The sequence below is a fragment of the Channa argus genome, chromosome 2 (genome assembly GCF_033026475.1).
Source record: "Channa argus isolate prfri chromosome 2, Channa argus male v1.0, whole genome shotgun sequence".
Taxonomy (NCBI): Eukaryota; Metazoa; Chordata; class Actinopteri; order Anabantiformes; family Channidae; genus Channa; species Channa argus.
The window spans coordinates 4,927,172-4,948,409 of record NC_090198.1 but is presented as its reverse complement, the minus strand read 5'-3'; the positions used below and the strand labels follow the sequence as shown (position 1 = coordinate 4,948,409).

General features: G+C 41.0%; 2 protein-coding genes across 2 annotated transcripts in view; one reads left to right on the top strand and one right to left on the bottom strand.

The window, feature by feature from the left end:
• si:ch211-186j3.6 (neural-cadherin) overlaps window positions 1-21,238 on the top strand; it is a 306,902-nt gene that overhangs the window by 263,501 nt on the left and 22,163 nt on the right. The window contains exons 33-35 of the mRNA XM_067494964.1: window positions 6,793-7,057; window positions 10,484-10,664; window positions 19,682-19,926. Of these exons, the coding sequence (XP_067351065.1) occupies window positions 6,793-7,057; window positions 10,484-10,664; window positions 19,682-19,926 (691 nt within the window). The remainder of the gene's footprint in view (window positions 1-6,792; window positions 7,058-10,483; window positions 10,665-19,681; window positions 19,927-21,238) is intronic.
• On the bottom strand, window positions 14,319-15,946 carry LOC137110005 (uncharacterized). Its single transcript, XM_067494971.1, has one exon. It carries the CDS (start codon window positions 15,692-15,694, stop codon window positions 14,801-14,803), a length of 894 nt encoding a protein of 297 aa, XP_067351072.1. The 5' UTR covers window positions 15,695-15,946; the 3' UTR covers window positions 14,319-14,800.

Genomic DNA, 21,238 nt, shown 5'->3' with positions numbered 1-21,238 from the left:
CAAGACCCGTCTAGTGATTGTTTTTTTTTTCAAAGAAGTGACAAGCGACAAACCTACTGACTTTTTCTGCTGTTATTGGAGACTTTTGGAGACTGATGTGAAAGCACGTATCATTCTTTGGTCTTCTCAATGAGCAGCAGGTGCTTCCAAAGGCCCCTCCCACATCCCAGAGCACTCACAGTCCGTACATGCATTAAGCCATCGCTGGCTGATCCTGATTCCCGCCCTATAAACCATTGCACAAAATAAATCACTGCATTTCACTCACACAGGTTAAGTCATCAGCTATTGCTGAACAATGTTCCATGCTGGGATGTGATCACATTGAGGAAGCATGCAGAGCTGCTTTCTCAGACCCCACTGCTGCCACCCACTTCAAAATGCACGGGACAAAGTGCACAGAAATGATTAATGGTGTTCTAACAACCACATGTGGGTGTTTATAGGTGTATTAGAATTGAGACAGAAGAAACTTAATTTTCACTTCAATTAAATTTGCCCAAACATACTGTATTGAGGGTGTTTTTGCTCACATTAGTGCACATGGCCACTTATGTGAATGCATTGTGATGACATCATACTGACTTTTAGGACAGCAAATAGATACTTTCCTTACTGAGGAGCTGGCAACGCTGGAAACTTCCTTTTCTCTTGACTGTTGCTGAGATGTTTCTACGCCTTGACTTGGAGTCCATCTGTTGTAAATTGAATTGACTGGACATGATTGGGAGAAACACCTGTCTATAGAAGGTCTTACAACTGACAATGCAGAGCAAAAGCCGTGAGGTCAAAGGAACCGTCTGCAGAGCTCAGAGCCAGGATTATTATCCTGGAGGAGGCTACAAAAAAAAAGAGTCAGCTGCACTGCAGGTTCCCAAGAGCGCAGTTTGCTCCATAATTCTCAAATGAAAGAAGTTTGTCCCCATTAGTCCCACATCCAACCTGACTGAGGATTTGAAAAGAACAATGGAAAATCTGCCAATCCAGGTGTGCAAAGCTTGTTCACATTGTACACAAAAAGATCCAAGGTTGTAATTCCTGCCAAAGGTGCTTCATCAAAGTACTGAGCAAATGGTGTGAATACTTGTGTGCATGTGATATGTTAGTTTTTGATCGATTGTTAGACATTTCTAAAATTCTCTTTTCACTTTGTCATTATGGGAAACTAATTGCAGATTAATGAGGGGGAAAAATGCATACTGAAGGTATCAGGCAGCAATATAACAAAATCAAAAAAATGTGACAGGGGGCCTGGAAAACTTTCTGAGTACCTTCATTTACTACATCTTTTCTTAAGTGCTTGGCATTAAAAAGAGGTGCAGCTGCTGATTCCGTTGTCACTAGATATTACACATGACATGCGGCACTTCTGGTCCTGGCCACGACCTTGTGCCCCAAAACTGAAAAAAACAAATGGTCCTCACACTACAGTTCAATAGTCTTCTTCTAACTCCTAGTCCGAATACTAAGATTTAACTCTTAAGTCTCTTTCACACACTTTGGGTGGAATCCTGATCTTCTACTGACGTTACCCGGAGCCAGTGTGTGTGAGAAGGCAAAGTGAGAAACTCTGGAGATTACCTGGACTTTATCCTGCCTGCCCGTTGGGAATTGTTGGGAGGATTTAGAGCAGGTGAATTGACATGTTGACACATCAGATAACTGCCACCCCCCTTTTTTTTTTTAAGTGACAGAGCTCATGTGCTATTAACAAACGACTTTTTCCCCCAGCATAATCTTTCTATCATGTTGTGCCCCCTGTACACTCTGACCAGACTCCACCTCTCACTGTCATCCAGTCGAGTTTCTCAGATGAAACAACAACTTCAGGGAATGTCCAGACCTGATTCTCCTGACACTGTCTAGAGTTCACATGTGTATTTATGTCCTCACTACAATGGTTTTAAGGTAAACATTTGTCCACACACGCACAGAATCTTTTTTTTTTTTTATTATTTTGAAAGAATATTGCTCTCTGATTGACTTGCCAAAATGGGTTTCATCTCAAGATGGGGCAGCGGGAAACAGCTCATTGTGTAAACATGAAAGAAAAATGTTTTTTCTCCCTCATCCTCACTGGCCATAAATAAATAGCCCCTTTCCTTTTTTTCCCCTTTATTTTCCTTTCTGTTGTCACATCACTTCCTCACAAGACACTTATTCCTGAGCATGACATCCCTCTGGACTGTGTGTGTGTGTGTGTGTGGGTGGGTGTTGACAGCGCTGAGCTCAGGACCTGTTTTGCCAAAGTTTGTACAACAAATTGCAAGTTAAGATGTCAGCTTTATCAGAACAATTCTTCATTTCAAATTTATTTTTGGCCCAAAGCAACAGTTCCAATTACAACCGTGATCATATTATGATAAAACAACACCACCGCTGAGTGGATGAAACATTGCACTGGTGGTGGGGTTAGAACCATTATTTTGCTGTGCTTGTGCATTTACATTTATGTTTGTTCTACATATACAGAAGAGGTTACCACATCAGCAAATGTCAGTGTACAGAAAACTTCTACCGAGTCTAACTGGCTTAGTGGCAAACTGGCCAATTTGGCCCTATTGATCCAGTCTTTTACTGACAAAGTAAAATGTTTCTTCCTGCTGTTCCCCATTAGCCTTAAAGCCTGAGACTTGCACTCCAGTCTGTCCTTTTTCACCAACAATCTTGGCATCTTAATAGTTTTTATATGATTGGCTAAGCTTTAGAGATCTGCACTGCTGAGGCTTCTGCATCTGTCCCACATCAAGTAGACAGAACATCAATCAAACCGTCACAAAAAAATATTTGTGCCTCAAAGACAGACAGATGGCAGTGGTAGCTTGGAAGAAAAGTGTCCTCAGTGAACAGCGCTCACACAGGAACTTTTGTGGATAATCCCTAAAAGCAGGTTTCTGTAAAGAGGCTCTTTCTAAATCTAATTTCCGAGGAGCTATGCACCGGAACACAAACGCTATTCAGCTCCATTCTGCTGGGAGACAGCTGGCAAACAAAGGCCTGGTACTTGCTTCACTACACCCACAAGAAACATGGAAGCAACATGTTCTTTGTTTTATGATTATCAGAGTCTTATGATATGTCGAGATTAATGAGAAATTGCCGCTGCTTGGTGTCCAACTATAATGAATGGCAGTGCAGATGCAAACACCAGGAAGAACTAAGCCATCTGACCCTCTTTGTGTGTTGTGCTATTGTTAGCATTTAATTTCAGCTGTATTAATGTACTTACAGTGAAACAGTGAAGATCAGTGAGCATCTCTCTCTCTCTGAGAGATCTACTATTTATGAATATACGTATGATAGCAATTGAAATTTAACATAAAACAATGTCAATTGGAGTAAATAATAACTGTATTTGCTGCTAGTGGAGAAACCAGCAGTGGGTCCAATACTCACAAAATTGTTTATTGTCAAGCCTGAATTTACAATGACTGATGTGACTGTTTACATTTGATGGAGGTTTTTGCAGAAATCACTTCAGATAAACGACACAATGTGATGAAGTTTTGTATGAGTATCTACTACTGCACCATACAATATAGTCCAAGATAGTGTTAGTTAGATTTTGGCCTCATGATAATGTGTTTGTACACCTGCCGTAGAGTAGACATCTCACACAAGCCGACAGACAGGACAAGTGTGGTGGAAGGTGAAGCATTAATCCTGAATAAAAAGAAATTTGGCTGTGGTTATAAAATGATTTAGTGAATAGAGCCTGGATTGGGCTGCAACCTCTGCCTGAAGCGTGGACCCAGCTTGGCCCCAATGCAGCCGAGTTTGTGTGGTGTTAATTTGTAGTACGAGAACGTAAACACAAGCCACATGGCCACTGGCCGCGGCCATGATTTTAGTGTTTAAATTTGAAAGTTGATTTATGTGGTCTGGATTATATAGGTCTAAATATTTACAGTAATGCCTATTTATCCTAACCAATGTGACTGAATGCAATCAGAAAATCATTTCTGATTTCTAACTTTGGATTTTTGGCTACAGACGAGTCTCAGTTTTCAGAAATATGAACCAACAAGTCCTGAAAACTATAAAATGAGCATTTGATACCAATCTGATACCTGTTAATAAATCTTCCAATACTGATCTATCTATCATCTATTATTTATGCTTACATTTAAACCATTTATTTTAGGTACATCTTACATGTGACACACTGTATTTTTCAGGACGTACTTGATCCAAATAAAGGAGGTCAGGGTTAGAAAATGTTTAAATTACTGATATAAATGAAAGAATCACAGGAATGCTTAGCGCTGCCGCCTTAAAGCTCCCACAGGTAAAAGACATGCATGTTAGGTTAATTGGTGACCTTAAATTGCCTGTGTGAACGTGAGTGTGAATGGTTGTCTCTCCGTGTATGTCTCTCTGTGTTTGCCCTGAGGTACAGTAAATTGCCGACCTGTCCAAGGTGTACACAGAATAACTAGCTACGGATAATGGATGGATGGATGAAAGAATAATTGAGGAAAAAACTTGCATGAGGGACTCTTCTAGGGTGAAGATCTTACCACGCAATTTCTGGAAGGGCAGCAAGACAGAATAAATGTGTGTCAATGAGAGGGACCCAGGTGGAACGGTGAGGTTACAGGGAGCAGAGGTGAAGAAGGTGCAGGACTTTAAGTACTTAGGGTCAACGGTTCAGAGCAACTGAGAGTGTGGAAAAGATGAGAAGAGGCGAGTGCAGGCAGGTTGGAACGGGTGGAGAAAAGTGTCAGGTGTGTTGTGTGATAAAAGAGCATCAGCGAGAATGAAAGGAAAGGTGTTCAAGATGGTGGTGAGACCAGAGATGTTGTTCGGCTTAGAGACAGTGAAAAGAAAAGACAGGAGGCAGAACTGGAGGTAGCAGAGCTTAAGATGTTGAGGTTCTCTGTGGGAGAGACGAGGATGGACAGGATCAGGAATGAGTACATCAGAGGGACAGCTCATGTTAGATGTGTTGGAGATAAAGTCAGAGAGGCCAGATTGAGGTGGTTTGGACATGTTCAGAGGAGAAACTGTGAATATATCAGTAGAAGGATGCTGAGGTTGGAGCTGCCAGGCAGGAGGTCTAGAGGAAGACCAAAGAGGAGATATTTGGATGTAGTGACGGAGGACATGAAGTTAGTTGGTGTGAGAGAAGAGGATGCAGAGGACAGTGTTAGATGGAGGCACACGATTCACTGTGGAGACCCCTGAAAGGGAGCAGCCGAAAGGAAAAGAAGAATAAGAAGACACCCGCTACAGAAAAACAACATCTCCCGCACAGAATTGAAATGAAGTTGAAAACCACCTTTGTCTTTAGCCAGTAAATACAGCTTCAGCACCAGCTAAACATGAGACATTCGGTAGCTGACCGTTTTCCACGCAGGCCTTCATGCAGGCTCCTCACTGTAACTGCTGTTCCATTCAGCCTGGATGTCTTCCTGCGAGCGCCGCAGTGGCATATTCATGTCTGGAAGCCTTCCAGATGAGCATTAGCCTGTGGCAAATGTTTGCAATGTCCCACCTTGTGTCAGCAAGTGTGTCTGGTCTCTGATCTCTCTGTGTTGATCTGATACTGAACAACTGACGTGTGTGTACAGCACAGCCCAAGTGTGTCACCCGACACTCTTGGGCTGTGCGACAGAAAAGAAGTGAGATTATTGTACCTTAGGGGTATAACAGCTGGTCACGGAGGCTTTACCCTCTAAAAGGCCACGTGTGTACCCTTCATATTGGGTACTTAATTGTACTCTTGTTTTAATAATTGTATGAATTATGCAGTAGAACATATATGTACCGTTATGGGTCTCTCTCAGAAGTTCTACAAGTCTCTTGCAATTGCATCTCTCTGAGGCCCTGACATTATAAAATAATGACCCAGAAATCTGATATTTCCCGACTGCCTGTCATAAGGAGACGCCTCCCTTGCTGTTTGGACTTTACAGGAAAGTATTATCAGGCAGTCAGCATGTGGTGAGGCGTTCAAAGATCGTAGAGAGCATAAGTCTGTTGTGTTCAAAAAGAGCCATTATCTGCTCGCCTGAGAGACAGTAGAATGAAACCCAGATAGGCTTTGTTTTGGCCAATGAAGTTGGAACTTGTAATAGGCTCGGCCAGCGATAGCAATAGATAGCTCAGAGTGTTTTGTCAGCATCTCTATCACAATGACTTGAATTATGTTTTGACTGTAATAATCAGGATTTTTTTTTAAAAATGTCATTTTGCCCAGCTCAGAAAGTGGGCTTAAAACACCCAGCCCAGGTTAAAAGTGATGTAAAGTATGAACATTTGTTCCTGCATTATCAGAAAGCTTTCAGACCCTTAGATGTGCATGGTTTTCAGTGAAATACTCCATGTTGAGATATGCAAAATAAACTTGGCTTGCACTTTTGATGATAAACTATTAAGAACAAGGACAAAATCTCGTATTTATCTGTCTCAACAAACAGCGAGAATAGAGAACACTGAACACTAATTAGTTACCTGGCAAAGATCCAAATGGAACATTATGATTAAAGCCTTGCTGCCACCAGTTTGCCATTTTTTCTGGCGAGTGGATCATTCTAAGGTCAGGCCCCTACATCAGTGAACCCTATCATTTCAGTTCGGCTCATTAAGCTAATGATGGCTACGAATAATCATTTAATTCAATTACACAATTTTCATTGTGTGGTATTTTGCCCGATCATTTCAGTAACCAATGAAACAATTGAATTTTTTTTCCCCAAAATCAAAGTTTCCAATCGTACGTCAAACCTCTAAAGCCAGTGTTGTGTTCAACATTTTGACCTCTTAATTATCTCATTTTTCCCCATGCAGATATTTCAAGGCCTTCTCTGTGTTTTCTACAACCTCGGGGACGGGGACTACAACCTTACCCTGCCCACCTATCGCCTCGACAACGGCGAATGGCATGAGGTGTTTCTAGATCGTCATGACAATGAGATGATGCTACAGTTAGATGGAGGGGGAGGACAGCGGGAGGTCACAGGATCACGTGGCCGAAGCCGAGAAATCATCATTGATCACACTGTAGTGATGCTGGGAAAAACTATCTCGTCTAGGACAAACAAAAGCTTCCAGGGTACGTGATAACAGCCCATTTTGTTTATCATCTGCGAGTGTCTGTCAGAGCACTCACTTCTGATGTGATCACTCCATTTAGTTAGGGAAAGATCATGGTTTGGATTAAAGTTAAGTTTTTTTGGAGTCTAGTGGTTAGTGTTCAAGGTTAGTGGCAAAACAAGAGACACCTCATTATACAGTATGTGATGCTCAGAATAACTATACCAGTATGTAAGCTACCAAACTATGGGCTGATACTGACGGATAAATGCCACTCAGGGGCATGTTAACGTTTGATAATGTTTGGGACTTTGTTGAACAAATTTTAAACAGATTGAAATCTTTGCTTATTTAAATCAGCTAATGCTTAAAGATTAAATCTACTGATTTTCATCTAAAATAAAGTGGAGTTGCGATATGCAGTTTTCATCAGTGGTCAGTTTCACCCATTGCGTCTCTCCAGACGCCAGGTGTTACGAGCAGCAAATGTGAAGATCTTCCTGAGTTACCTGCACATAAACTACAAGGCTCAATCCTAAGATTTTTGCTGCATTTGCTACAGCTCTACAAGTAGTTTACTCCACTTTGTATTTAAAAGCTTTTCTAGTGAATACGTATGTGTCGCTGCATCTGGAGCAGCTGGAGGCTGAAGGACAATCTGTTAAGTGGACAGTAAGCGATTTTCTTATAAAAAAACAATGTCAAAAAGTATTAGCAATTCCATGGCCAGTTACCGACACTCACCAAGCCTGTTCACTGATGAAACCATTTCAAGAATCCTAGACTTATTCACCAGATGTGCACAGCTGCCTGACTATTGCATTATGGTGCTGCCAATTTCTAAGACCTCATCTCTTAATGACAGGATTGAAAGAGTTACTTTATAAGATTATTTTACTTTTCTAATATAAATACACTAAATATTAGCCATGTGCACTGCAGCACTCACATTTACAAACATTAAATAATGATTTACTTACCAGTAGAAATGTTAAAGCTGCACCGCACTACTGGTTGGCTACGTGCATATCTTCTTTTTTTCTCACTACTCTCACTGCTTTAATTTGTTTATTCCTTTTTTTTATTTTATTTTTTTTACCAAATATATTCACAGTTGAGAGAGATGGCTCTCAAATTTAGTCCCTTTCATAAAATAATCAGTTTTCACTGTTTTGCAAAAATAAACCCTTTTTTTAAAAAGTACATTAGAATTCTAATTACACCTCCTACGTGCACAGTCCAAGGGAAGGAAGGTGACAATGCTTGGAAGGCTAATGGGTATCATATCTGCAAATACGGCCGAGCTGGAAATGCTGATTTCTATCTGGACTGGATTTCTGTCTGGAAGATAGTATTCAGAAACCCACCTGGAGTCACAGTCAGTTATGATGATTGAACATGTAAAATATGCAGGAAAGCCACGATTTAAGCCGCCTAAAGTAGGATACACTGTGCACACGAAGACCTTCTGCAGCACATGTTTTTAATGGGCAGTTTGACCACTTTTGTTTCCTGAAAACAGCATTCGTCGTCTAAAGGAGACTGTTTTTGTTATAAAAGTTTTAAGATAGCATTTGTGTATACGGATTAAATGAACAGAGTTTTCTCTCTAGTACATCTAATCACGGTTTACATTTAGACGAGAGAAAAGAATTTGACAAAGCTGTGCACCCAAATAAGCCAGACAAGTTGCCACCACCGATCCCAATTGTACAAACTGTACTTTTTCAGATTCTTGGGGCTAGTATTTGTGGTGCAAACCATTCCAGTGCTCATCCTGTTTGTGCTCATCCTCGTCCTTTGAGCCAGCTTTCTAATGGCTGTGTACAAACTGGCGCTGTTGGATCTTTTTTCCTAAACGCTGTGATTTTTCTTTTCTTTTTTCTTTTTTTTACCCATAGTTCAAGACACCTCCTCACATGTCTCAGGTGTTTAACCAAGCAAAAAACACCCGACAGTTTAAAGAAGTATTCATCCAGAAAAGTGCCACCAGAATTAGGATGTTTAATCGACAGATTTGGGACATTTTACCGTGTTAATTATTGATTGAGGTGAACGTTAATGGCTAATTTACCTAAATGCATCTTTGGTGTGTGTGTGCACACATGTGTCTGTGCAACAGTGCCACTCAAAGAGAAATGTTAACACACCATAAAAATAGTACATTCTGAAATCTCACCGTCACTCATACCCACAAACTTTAACATACTCAATTGTGGTTTAATTCATTTTGGAGGATTATGCTAGTTGTGGAATTTAGATACAGATGCATGAAGAATTTGGGTGAGAATGCAAAGTAAAAAAAAAAAGCAGAAAAACTGTACGATAATTTATAGAAGGAAGAGGTCAGGACCGTGGAGAGATGCTGAGGGAGAGAGAGAGAGAGAGAGAGAGAGAGAGCTCCTTAGAGTTAGACAGTGAGAGGTGTAGACAGCTGTGCCTCCGGCAGTAAAAGACAATTCATGTGTTTATTAAATGGATTTTAAAAGCATTTCCCTTCAAAAGGCGCAGACATGATGGATCGTGGCAGGGAAAGAGTCTGCGTGTGTGTACACAGCTTGTCTGTATGCACTTTCCTCTGTGTGTTTGCGCTCACTTTTGTGAACGTGGCTATTTAACGGTGACAAAGGGGAAATGAGATGTTAACTGAATACACACACTTAGCAATTTAGTGGTGAGAACTTGAACACCAGAAATATGTGTCCTTGGGAGTTTATTGCTCCATGGTAACCCCCCCTTAGCAGCACTCACGGACAAAGACATAATGAGTTGTCGTTGCATTTTGATGTTACCTCAGCTGCTTTTAAATAAAACCTAGGAACTCAGTGACAGGACCGACCTGACGAAATGCCACCTAAAGGCTCAGCTGTCATTAGTTCCGCTGCTCCAAAAAGGAGGCATCTTAGTGCCACTGGCGATGTTCCGAAGGTTGAACAATGTGGTTTCTACCATCAATGCAAAGCAATATCCAAACAGCCTTCCAGATACGTATGTTTACTCCGAATTTGGCAACTGCCTCAGACGTGCCACCCAGCAAAGCAGTGACATTTTGGAAACAGGCGCAGCTATCAGTGCACCATGGAGCGCATTACGCGGGATCTCACATATATGCAAATCTCCTGTGCCTTCTGTGTTCTCTGAGATTTCCTCGAACAGCATGAATGTCATTTCAAGACGCTTACATTAAGAAGCTCAATGAACACTACGTGTTTTAAGATGCTGCAACACCACATGACAACAAGATTTCCACTAAAAATACTGTAGGTTCTGCTAAACCTTGTATAGCACTCAATGGGAAAAAGCCTGGACCATGTGGTTGATTTGCTCACGAGGTACGCGCAGCTCTGTCACATCTAATTTAACGTTGGCCTAAGTGAATGTTGATAACAGGGTATTTCCTTTGACTGAATTCTCTCTTTTACCTGCTGGTTTTCTCTCTGTGCAGGCTGCATGAGGGACCTACGCCTCAACGGTCGCTACATGCCAATGGACAGCCAACCGCGAGATGGAGTTTCCCAGGTCAGCGTACAAGGCCTCTCCCTTGGGTGCTCATCTGACTCCTGCAAAAAGAACCAGTGCAGCCCTCCCTTCACCTGCGTTGACTTGTGGAGAGTGCACGAGTGCAGGTACATACACAAACCCACACGCGCTGAATGTAATTGCACAGTCGAGCGCATCCGCGGCTTAGATTTCCGCGTACACACTCGTCATTTTGACATTAAGGTGCGAAGAGCCATTTTCCAGCTTTTCACCTTGGTAATACAGTAGTTTTGTTCACAGCCACATAAATGTGCTTTAAAATAACCTAGCCCTGACCTACTTGAGAATGTGGGAGCATTAGAGAAGAAGAAAGCTCCCCTCTATTAGCTCTAAAGCTGGTGGATGTTCCATGACAACCACTTTATGGAACAAAAAACCTTACCCTCGCATGTGCATAAGGAGGAAGACGCTGTCGGCCAATTTCAAGTCATTGGATGGTAGAAGACAACCACAACAAAGTCCACACTGGCATGGAAACTACCAAGCATCAGTTAGAGGGACAATGATGCAAACGACCTATTAAAAAAGGAGGAATCACGTAGCCTAGGAAAATTAGCTGACACTGGGCACAGAATAACTAACTAAAGGACTAAATGGATGCTGCAAGAACCCAACACAATAAGAACAAAACATACAGACAGAAATATGGAAACAAGCACAAAACAAAAACATAATCGCACTGTCCATCCATTGACAGAAAGACACATTCCATAACACCCACAATAACTTCATGCAGGGCTCTCTGGGACTGTTGTGTGACAAAAACCATAACATGGTTATCCAGGAATTTCCTGCAGGAATTTGCAACGTCAATGCGATCACAGCAAATTCCAACCAATTCCAATTCAATTCTGTGGAACCTTGCGGCTTAAAGCATTATAAAAACTTTGCAACATGCATAACATTTATCTTTAGGGGAAACTTTCAGGAAATCTAGCATTTTAGGCCACAACGATCAAAACAAGGTCTGCAAAGTCCTGGAGGGACTAGTTAAGAGTTTGACACACATTACAACACCATACGGTCCAACCAACACGTTCTCTGTTAATAAAGTCTCACTTTATGACACAGGAAGGAGAATGGCCTGGTCACACTTTTCATGGCATCTGCTCCCATCATTTTTAAACCCAAACCATTTCATTAGAATGTGTTTAATTGTGCATACTTACCGGCGTACAAGACATATTCTTGTTTACTTCTTATTTGACTTGTTCAGTTTTATCAGTGTCATGTTTTTTCATGAACCCACTTGTCACCAATAGGCTGCATTTAAAAATCACTAAAACATTTCATTAGTAAAGGAAACATAATGATACAAAACCTGTATATGGTAAGTGTCTGACATGTGATGCAACACAGTCCAACGCCATAATCTTTTCTGCAGCCAGAGATAATTGCTGGTTTCTTCACACAAAAGCAGGAAGAAATGCCCAGCATGCAATTGACAGAATCTTTAGATAATCGCTATGCCATAAGCAATGTAGCCAGTAATGTAAAGGCAGAACACGTGCTTTAAATTATTATATTAAAAAAATGAACTCTTACACTTACATTTACCGCCTGCCTATAATCATATAATCAGTTCTGTGGACTTTTCAGTGAGGCCACTTTGAGGCTTTCATCTCTTTATGCAAATACGATGGCACTTTAAAAATGTTGCTCTCATGTCTGAATCATTTTACAGAAAGTCATAAAAGCAATCTAATAGTTTCAATGTAACATTGCTGTACCTTCTTAACAATTCTAATACGAAGTGATGCCTTCGAAAAACCCCTTGTGCAACTGCTGTCCAATTTTTTGACTTTTGTTAATATTGCATAATTTTAAGTATCTATACAGAAATGACAATTTAACAGGAAGCTTGTCATAAAGGTCAGGTGTGTGAAGTGTGGAAATGATTAGCGTATAAATGCTCTGCTTATATAGTGCTTCTTTCCAAAGTGCTTTACAAAGTTGCTTCTCATTCACCCAATTACACTTTCACACAACCGATGGCGGTGTCTGCCATGCAAGATGCTCGCCTGACCCACAGGGAGCAACTTGGGGATCAGTGTCTTGCCCCTTGTAGCCAGGGAGAACCAGGAGTGCAACCCCCTACCCTGTGGTCCATGGATGTCCATGTAGGCGTATATCAAATCACTATCAGTGTGACTTCCATAATAGGAAGTGTACGATGCAGGATCTGGAAATAAAGGTCATTGCATTTTAATCTCTGCTATATTAGTTTAGACCTTTTGTTTAATAGTCTTCGGAAGTCTCTTGACTGGAAGTGCAGTAGCAAATAGCTTCACTACCCCTTTAATAAGTGATGGTGTCAGCGAAAGAATCCTTCCTTTGATATTTATCAGGTTGGACAAAAGATGGATGGAGTCAGTCTTTTAATAACTGTGGATATGGGTGTACATTTTAATTAATGTTTCGTCCTTTCGGCTCATCCCGTGAGTTCAGGGTCGCCACTGTGGACCATTTGTCCGCATGTTGATTTGGCACCGCTTTTACGTCAGGATGCCCTTCCTGACGCAACCCTCCCCAATTTCTACCGGACTTGGGACCAGCACTGCACGGCTGGGGATGGGGATGTGCTGGTGGGGGCTCAAGAAATTGAGACCATATCTGGTTGACACCAAACTACACTGCAGTCCACATTAGGCCAGGATCCATTTTTTTGCCTGACAACCGTTTTTTTTTCTGTTTGTTTGCGGTGCTGTAATTGAATGACTAAGACAGCTGCATTTTTTGAAGGCAGCGTTATTGTTAGTCTAAACATGGCTCCAGAGAGACTTTGAAACCTTAAAATCCCACACGAGCCAGAAGCAGCCATGTCTCCCTTTAAAAAAAGATATTGAGTAAGGCAGTGAACCCCACCTGCTCGGTCCCTAAGCTAAAAGGCTAAAATGTTACAGCGTGAAAATAATTTCCTCATGCAGCCCTCTGACCATGATGGGATTCGCACTTTTGCATGATCAACATTTCCCATGCACTACAGTATGACTCTTTCCACGAGGGTTAGCTTGTTTGTCAGCAGGAAATTGGAAATGTCGTGCAATGAAAAGCCACAGCAAACTAACAAGCCTTCTCCTGTGGCACACACTGAATCAAACAGAGTGCTCTTAGCCACATGCACTAATCTCTGCATTCTTCCTGCCACTGGAAACACCAGCCTGTGTCTGTTCAACCTCCTAGCTTTTAATCTTGCCTTTCCCTTTTTTTTTCTCCACTCCTCTGATCCACTCACACACATCATCCATCCACAGAAGCTATTTTTTCTTTATAATAACTCTCATTTTCGCACTCTGCCCCTCCATTTCTTGGTCTGTATGGCTCTCATCTTGCTCACTGCTGCTCAATTTTGAAGCCACTACCCAAACACAGCACTCACACACATACAGCACAAACACAAACATACACACTCTGTTTCATCCTCCGTTCCCACTCCACTCTCCCGTTCGCCTCGTTCTTTTCATCAGTTGACCCGAACCTTGAAAGATGGTTGGGGAGTAGTAAGTATTGGCAGCGAGTCCTCTGAGGCTAACTGTTTGATGTCTCATACTCAGGAGCCACAGTTCAATAGTCAATTAATGACACACTGTAGTGTGGATAATTTTTTTTTTCCCCCCATGGCTCAAATAAATACATGCACAAACATGGATTTGTCACTGGCATTGCAACTGGTTGCTAATTCAATTCAATTCAACTTTATTTATATAGCGCCAATTCACAACAAAGTCATCTCAGGGCACTTTACAGAATAAAGTCAAGATTATAAAGATATATAAAGAGAACCCAACAATTCCCCCTGGAACAAGCCATAGGCAACAGTGGAGAGGAAAAACTCCCTTTAACGGAAGAAACCTCCAGCAGAACCAGGCTCAGGGTGGACGGCCATCTGCCTCGACCGGTTGGGGTGAGTGGAAAGGGGAGAGAGAAAAGAACAGAGCAACCAAAAGCAACAACAAAACATCGGGCAGATTGGTAGGACCAGTAGCTGCACGCTGGAAGACACACAGCTTCAAAGCCGGGGGACACCTGCAGAAAGGGACAGAGAGAGGGGGACAGAGGAGGACAAAGACAACTACGGGAGAGAACACACAGAGTTAATGACATACAGTGGTGAGAATTGCGGGGTGAGAGGAGAGGAGAGATGGTCAAGAGGAGGAAAGGAGCTCAGTGCATTGGGGGGTGGGTCCCCCAGCAGTCTAAGCCTATGGCAGCATAACTATAACTAACTATATGCTTTATTAAAGAGGAATGTTTTAAGCTTAGACTTAAAAGTAGAGAGGGTGTCTGCTTCCCGAATCTGAACTGGGAGCTGGTTCCACAAGAGAGGAGCTTGATAGCTAAAGGCTCTACCTCCCATTCTACTTTTGGAAATTCTGGGAACCACAAGTAGGCCTGCATTCTGAGATCGAAGTGGTCTACTGGGATGATATGGTGCTATGAGGTCTTCTATATATGATGGAGCCTGACCATTCAGAGCTTTATATGTAAGAAGCAGGGTTTTAAATTCTATTCTAAATTTAATGGGAAGCCAATGGAGAGAAGCTAGTGAAGGTGAAATATGATCTCTCTTGCTAGTTCCAGTCAGCACTCTTGCTGCAGCATTTTGGATTAATTGCAGGCTCTTTAGGGAGTTACTGGGGCATCCTGAAAGTAGGGAATTGCAGTAGTCCAACCTAGAAGTAACAAATGCATGGACCAGTTTTTCGGCATCACTTTGAGACAGTATGCTCCTAATTTTGGCAATGTTCCGTAGGTGGAAGAAGGCTGTTCTAGAGATTTGTTTTATATGTGACTTAAAGGACAGATCCTGATCAAAAATAACTCCAAGGTTCCTTGCAGTAGTACTGGAGGCCAGACTTATGCCATCTAGGGTAACAATATGGTTGGACATCATATCTCTGATATTTTTGGGCCCAAATACTATGACTTCAGTTTTGTCTGAGTTTAAAAGTAAAAAATTGTGGGACATCCAGGCCTTGATGTCTTGTAGGCATGCTTGAAGCTTTATTAACTGATTATTTTCATCTGGTTCCATAGATAAATATAGCTGGGTATCATCAGCATAACAGTGGAAATTTATGGAGTGTTTTCTAATAATGTTGCCTAAAGGAGACATATATATAAAGTAAAAAGTATTGGTCCTAACACAGAGCCTTGTGGAACTCCATAGCTAACCTTTGTGTGCATGGAGGATTCATCATTAACATGAACAAATTGAAATCTATCAGACAGATAGGATTTAAACCAACCTAGTGCAGTTCCTGTAATTCCAATTTCATGTTCCAGTCTCTGTAATAAAATGTTATGATCAATGGTATCAAATGCGGCACTAAGATCTAACAGAACAAGTATAGAGATGAGTCCATTATCTGAGGCCATGAGAAGATCGTTGGTGACTTTTACCAGTGCTGTTTCTGTACTAATCCCCTCATCAAACCAGTCTGGGTTTAGCAGCAGGGCTATAAGTACTATAGAAAGCTTTTTATTTCTCCTCATGCCAAAGCTGTTTGCATGGACCAGGGGGACACTGTCCTCCTGTAAACCAGGAGTCCATGCATTATTTGCGCCATGTAGAGTTGGAAAGTAAAGAGAGACATTATTTTAGCCTAAACCACAATATGTTTTACTATACTTGACCAGTTATCTTTGTGCCTTTGCCTTCCCCCCCCCCCCCCCCCCCTTTTTGAACCTGATTGTAACACGCCGTGTTTACGGTGCCATTTCAAAAGACGCCATAGAGATGATATTCCACCGTATTTCAGTACAAGTACGGCAACTGACACTACACATCATGTTTTTCTATAGAAATAAAGTTTTACAGTAAATTAGTTTGCTATGCTGTAGCAAACAAGTTTGTGATAGAATAAATCCATAGCAGAATACAAACTGCAATCCCACTATATTTACTTACAGTATATCATGTGTGTACTATAATATGAGGTGTAACTGGCTGTACACTAGTGAAAAATGCTGACTTTTTGAATGAATTTGTTAATGCTTGCTTAGAAGGCTGCATATGGCGAAATATTCCACCTACATATTTCAGAGCACTTTTTTTTGTCCCTTCTGCAGCCTTTGTGTGATGGGCATTTAAATGTGTAGCATTAAAAAATATATAGATACAAAGAAAACAGCTCTGAAGTTGCAATTGATATGAAACCTATTCCTGCTGCCTGACTTGGTAAATATAAAATCAGATAATGGATGAATACATGGATGGATGGAATGAAAACATCCTCGGGTGCAACAAAAATCCGTACGGTGTATAACTGCTCATGATTTGAGTGTGTGTGTGAGGGTGTGTGTCACCCTTGAGCTCTTCTATGATATGGCACAAGTCATCACAGGACTGATTCCAGTGATAGATATTGATGGTCAATGATGAGAGAGATCAGTGAAAAGAGAAGCACTGCTGTCTGGTTGACTGGCAGACATCCTGTATTCAACACCTACTCAGACTCCAACCAGCCAAAATGAACACTGAACATGGAGCTTTTGTCCTCATCATCATCATCATCATCATCATCTTTATTTGACTTATTTTGAACAGCCAGGTCTGTGTTTTTCCTCACATTATCAAGATTATTGTTTTTGCCACCGTTTAAATTGCAATTGTGTAATTTATGACCATGACAAGTGATTTTTAAAGACAGTATTGAAGAGTCATTCACTTTTGTGTTGGAATTTGTGCCCCGAAACGTTGCCGTAAAAAACGTTCACCATGACCATGAAATCCGTTCTGTGGCAGATAGAGAGAAGCAAACAATTTAACACTGTGTTCTCTTTTTTTTTTTTTTTTTTTTTTTTGGCACCGGTTAAAAACCTCCTAACACCTGCCTCCTGTACGAGAGATGGAGATTAGAGGCAAGTTTTCTGGCAATGTAAAGTAGAGAGCATTGCAAAAACATAAACAAGTATTCCTCAGCCAATAAAAGTGGGTATCGCTTTATCACATTTTCCAGCATACAAATCCACTAAAAGGGAGGTTTGTTTGAAGACCCTCTATTTTCTGCTTTTTGCTCCTGCTGAATCATTCGGTGGCACAATGCAGAGAGAAACTTTACAAAGACATTTTTATAGTACACAACAGTCTCACATCTGTTACATTATAATAAAGTGGACTCTGGCAAACATTTAACAAAGGTTAATGACAGCAGCTGTACACTACTGTGTAATAACCTCCAGAATTAACACAGACATCGAAAAAGCCACAGGTCTGAATGTGCGTCTTATTTCCTCTGATTGTGCTGGGAGGGTTAGGTAACTTACTTTACATTTTATTTTCTCTCGCCGTGATGCGGAGCGAAGACTTGGGAGTCACTTGTGGCTCACTGATCCAGTGGACACACGCACAGCTGCTACAATCAAGCAGTAACAGCAGGAATATTTAGTATTGAGATGTGGCATCATGTAAGATTGCACGTAGTAAACAAATTGCTTTAAAATAGGGGGGAATTCACTTGTGCTGATTAATGATGATTGGCAATCAAAAAGCAAAACACACATTATAATATAAGTTAGCGTAGACATGTACAACACACATGTGCCTTAATTTATACTATGGTACAATGAATAATTGTTCTGTTGGCTGCTTTTTTGCATTGCAATTGTATTTTACCATCTAATCATCACCGTCTGAAGTATGTTTATGGCTGACAGTCACGCCACTGATTTTTATCTGTTAATATAAAGATTTTGTGGATTATAGTCCGCTTAAAGCACAGCTTTCAGCTCATTCCTTAGGTTTTAGAATGCACACACTTATACTATTTGGTTCATTCTCACTGTCTTTTACCATCCAAGCCCTATGCAGCAGAAAGGAGCTGTTTTTCAGTGGAGAAATTAAGTTATTTATGTGAGTTACCAGTTAAAACAAGGTTACTTTCTCAAGAGCTGGTGAAATCAGAGTTAAAGAAAATTAAGACTGGAGTTGTCTTGGTTGACAAGAAGGGACACAAATGGTGCGTGTGAAGTGTTGTGCTGCTTGTTTGCTTTTGCCATAAGAACCTAAATTACAAAAATTGTAGTTTCTTCCACTGCCAAATCAAAAAGGGAAGAACAGCTTCAAATGGTCAACTGTCTATTTCTAAATGGTAGATGGACGCTTTTATCCAACGCACCAGAGATGGCAGTTTTCTCAATGTCCTTACTTTGTTTAATTGTTTACCACATATTTTCCCCCAGTTCAGACCAAATAATAGTTTTTCCTAAACCTAATCATGACATTTAATGTCTTGAAACTTACTCTTACACTTGTTGTTAAACTGCCCGTGCACTCCAGCATGTGCATGCACATCTTTGCTGCCTTGCCACATCTTATGGCACAATCTAGTTTAGCCCTAACCAAACGTCTCAACCAGATGAGAGCAGATTGCGCAATATCATAATTTATAATTTGAAGAAATGTTTAGGAGAACACAGAAAGTTCAATCAGTGTCTTTCTTGTGTTTATATGGTGGAAGAGAAGTGGCTGGCACAATAAATGACACCACTAATTTCAATGTAAGGTTGCTTTTTCATAGTAAAGTCAATGCAGGGGTCACAAGCAAGGACAGATCTCCAGAGAGCCAAGGCAAGACTCATCTCTGATGTCATCGAAATGCACAGCCTGGAGCTCCGTAGACATTGAATAGGATACGGGAATTATAGGCTCATAAAATGTTTGTTTGAGCTGTTACACCCAAATGAGCTTTTAATTATAGTGGTGCTTTCTGAAGTGAGGCAGAAAATGTGCCCCTGTCTGCATAAAATCATCCTAGTTACTGCCAGCGCCACAGTCAGCATTTTCATCTCCTCGGTTCTCGACTAAAGTGTATATCTGTGTAAGATCACTGATTAAAGGAGAGTAATTAACTCTTCTTGCTGCAGTAATAAACACTCAGTAAGATGTTGTTTTATTCTGCACTGTATATCGAAGCTCTTTATTGTCTTTAGTATCCGGTAATGTCTTAACTGCCCCATTTCATTTCTTGTTTGTCTTGTGTTTCTGTGACGGCGCCCCATGCAAATCTGGCGTCACTGACATGTAAGTGATCTTAATCCGCATGTCATGTCTGATTTATGTGTTTGTTTCCATGTTGTCCCCGTCCTACCCTTCATTCAGATGTCCTCCCGGCCACATGATCCGCGTGAATGGGTCCAGAAAGTCCTGTGTCTACACGCTCTGTGCTACCCACCCCTGTCACAGAGGGACCTGCGTGGCTCAGTCACCCTCCAAATTCACCTGCCACTGCCCAGAGGGTTACAGAGGACGCCACTGTGAGACAACGCTGGCCATCTACAGGGAGGATGTGGGCCTGAGCTTCAGCTCTGTTTTTGCAATCTGTATCTGCTTCATGGCCTTACTGGGTAACTATTACATCTACTGTATTTGTCACATATGGTAATGGGGGCACAAAGTCTGGGCATTTATTAATTTATTTTTGTGTTTGTGCATGTGCATGTGTGTGAATTGTGGGAAATAAATACATAAAAAGATGCTATAGATGCACAGGGAAAATGCAGGGAGAATTTCTCCCGTTCAGAAATTGTTCTGTCACAGAGGCGTCTAATTTTAAGTTTACATGTTTATTCTGGGGGCTCCACTAACATTTCAAAATTGCATTTTCAAAACCAGTTTTATCTTTAACGCCCTCACCACCCTGATGTCCACTTTGTTCTGAATGGCCAGCTGTTCTGAATTGAACCCTGCTGGTGGGCTGAGCAAATATTAAAGCGGGTAGACACAACTGTGTGCTTTGTGCTAGTGCAGACACAAATGGGAAATGAAAGTGACATTTGTACGTTGTATTGTAGAGCACATTTTGGGAGGGTCTAGAGAGCCTGTGCGCATGTGAGGAGTTTAGAGGCAAGACTTTTTTATATTTTGTTTTTGTTCAGCTCACAAAGTGGATTTAAATGGAAACTCAGGTATTTGTCTTTCAGGGCCTTTTTTGTTTGGTCCATTACAAGTAATTTCAAATTTTACTGAAAAAACTGAAAAGCTACTAAAAGACACAATATTTTACAGTCAAGCCAACTCTGCTTTTTGCTTTCTTTACATTTATTTGAAATGTGACATTGTGCAGACCTATGTCAACGTTTACAATGTATGTTAGTACACGTGCAATGCATCTCCACACTTTTATTAAGCCAGGTCCTTCTGTGGTGACCACCAACGTTTACCCCGTCCTCATTATGACCTCAAAATGGAATAAAAATATTGTCTTGGTAAAGACAACACTCCATCCCTGCACTGACTGCGCTATTTCCAGTCAGGATGAGACTTTAAACAACTAATAGTGTGTTAATAATTAAGTCATTTGTTTTATTTTTTTACTTGTATTTTTTTGCAATAAATTTCAGGCCTGCAATGTCACAACAGTGAATATTATTGCAAGAACTAAAACTGTATTTAATTGACAAACCAAGAAAAAAAAAAACGACTCAATTCTCCAGACGAAATTAAACATTTGTACTTTTGCTGAAAATACAAATGTGGCGACAGCTTTCATGGTGCTGGACTCATTCAGAGCTCAGCATGATTTCACTGCATAACCATGAATCTGCAATAGAGCCAGCAAAAAGTGGTCTGGCCCAATTCTATCTTTCCTAATACTTGGAAGCACAAACTGCTAATTCCTTAATGGTATTAAAGAGGGATGCGAAGGTCCTTGCGTCA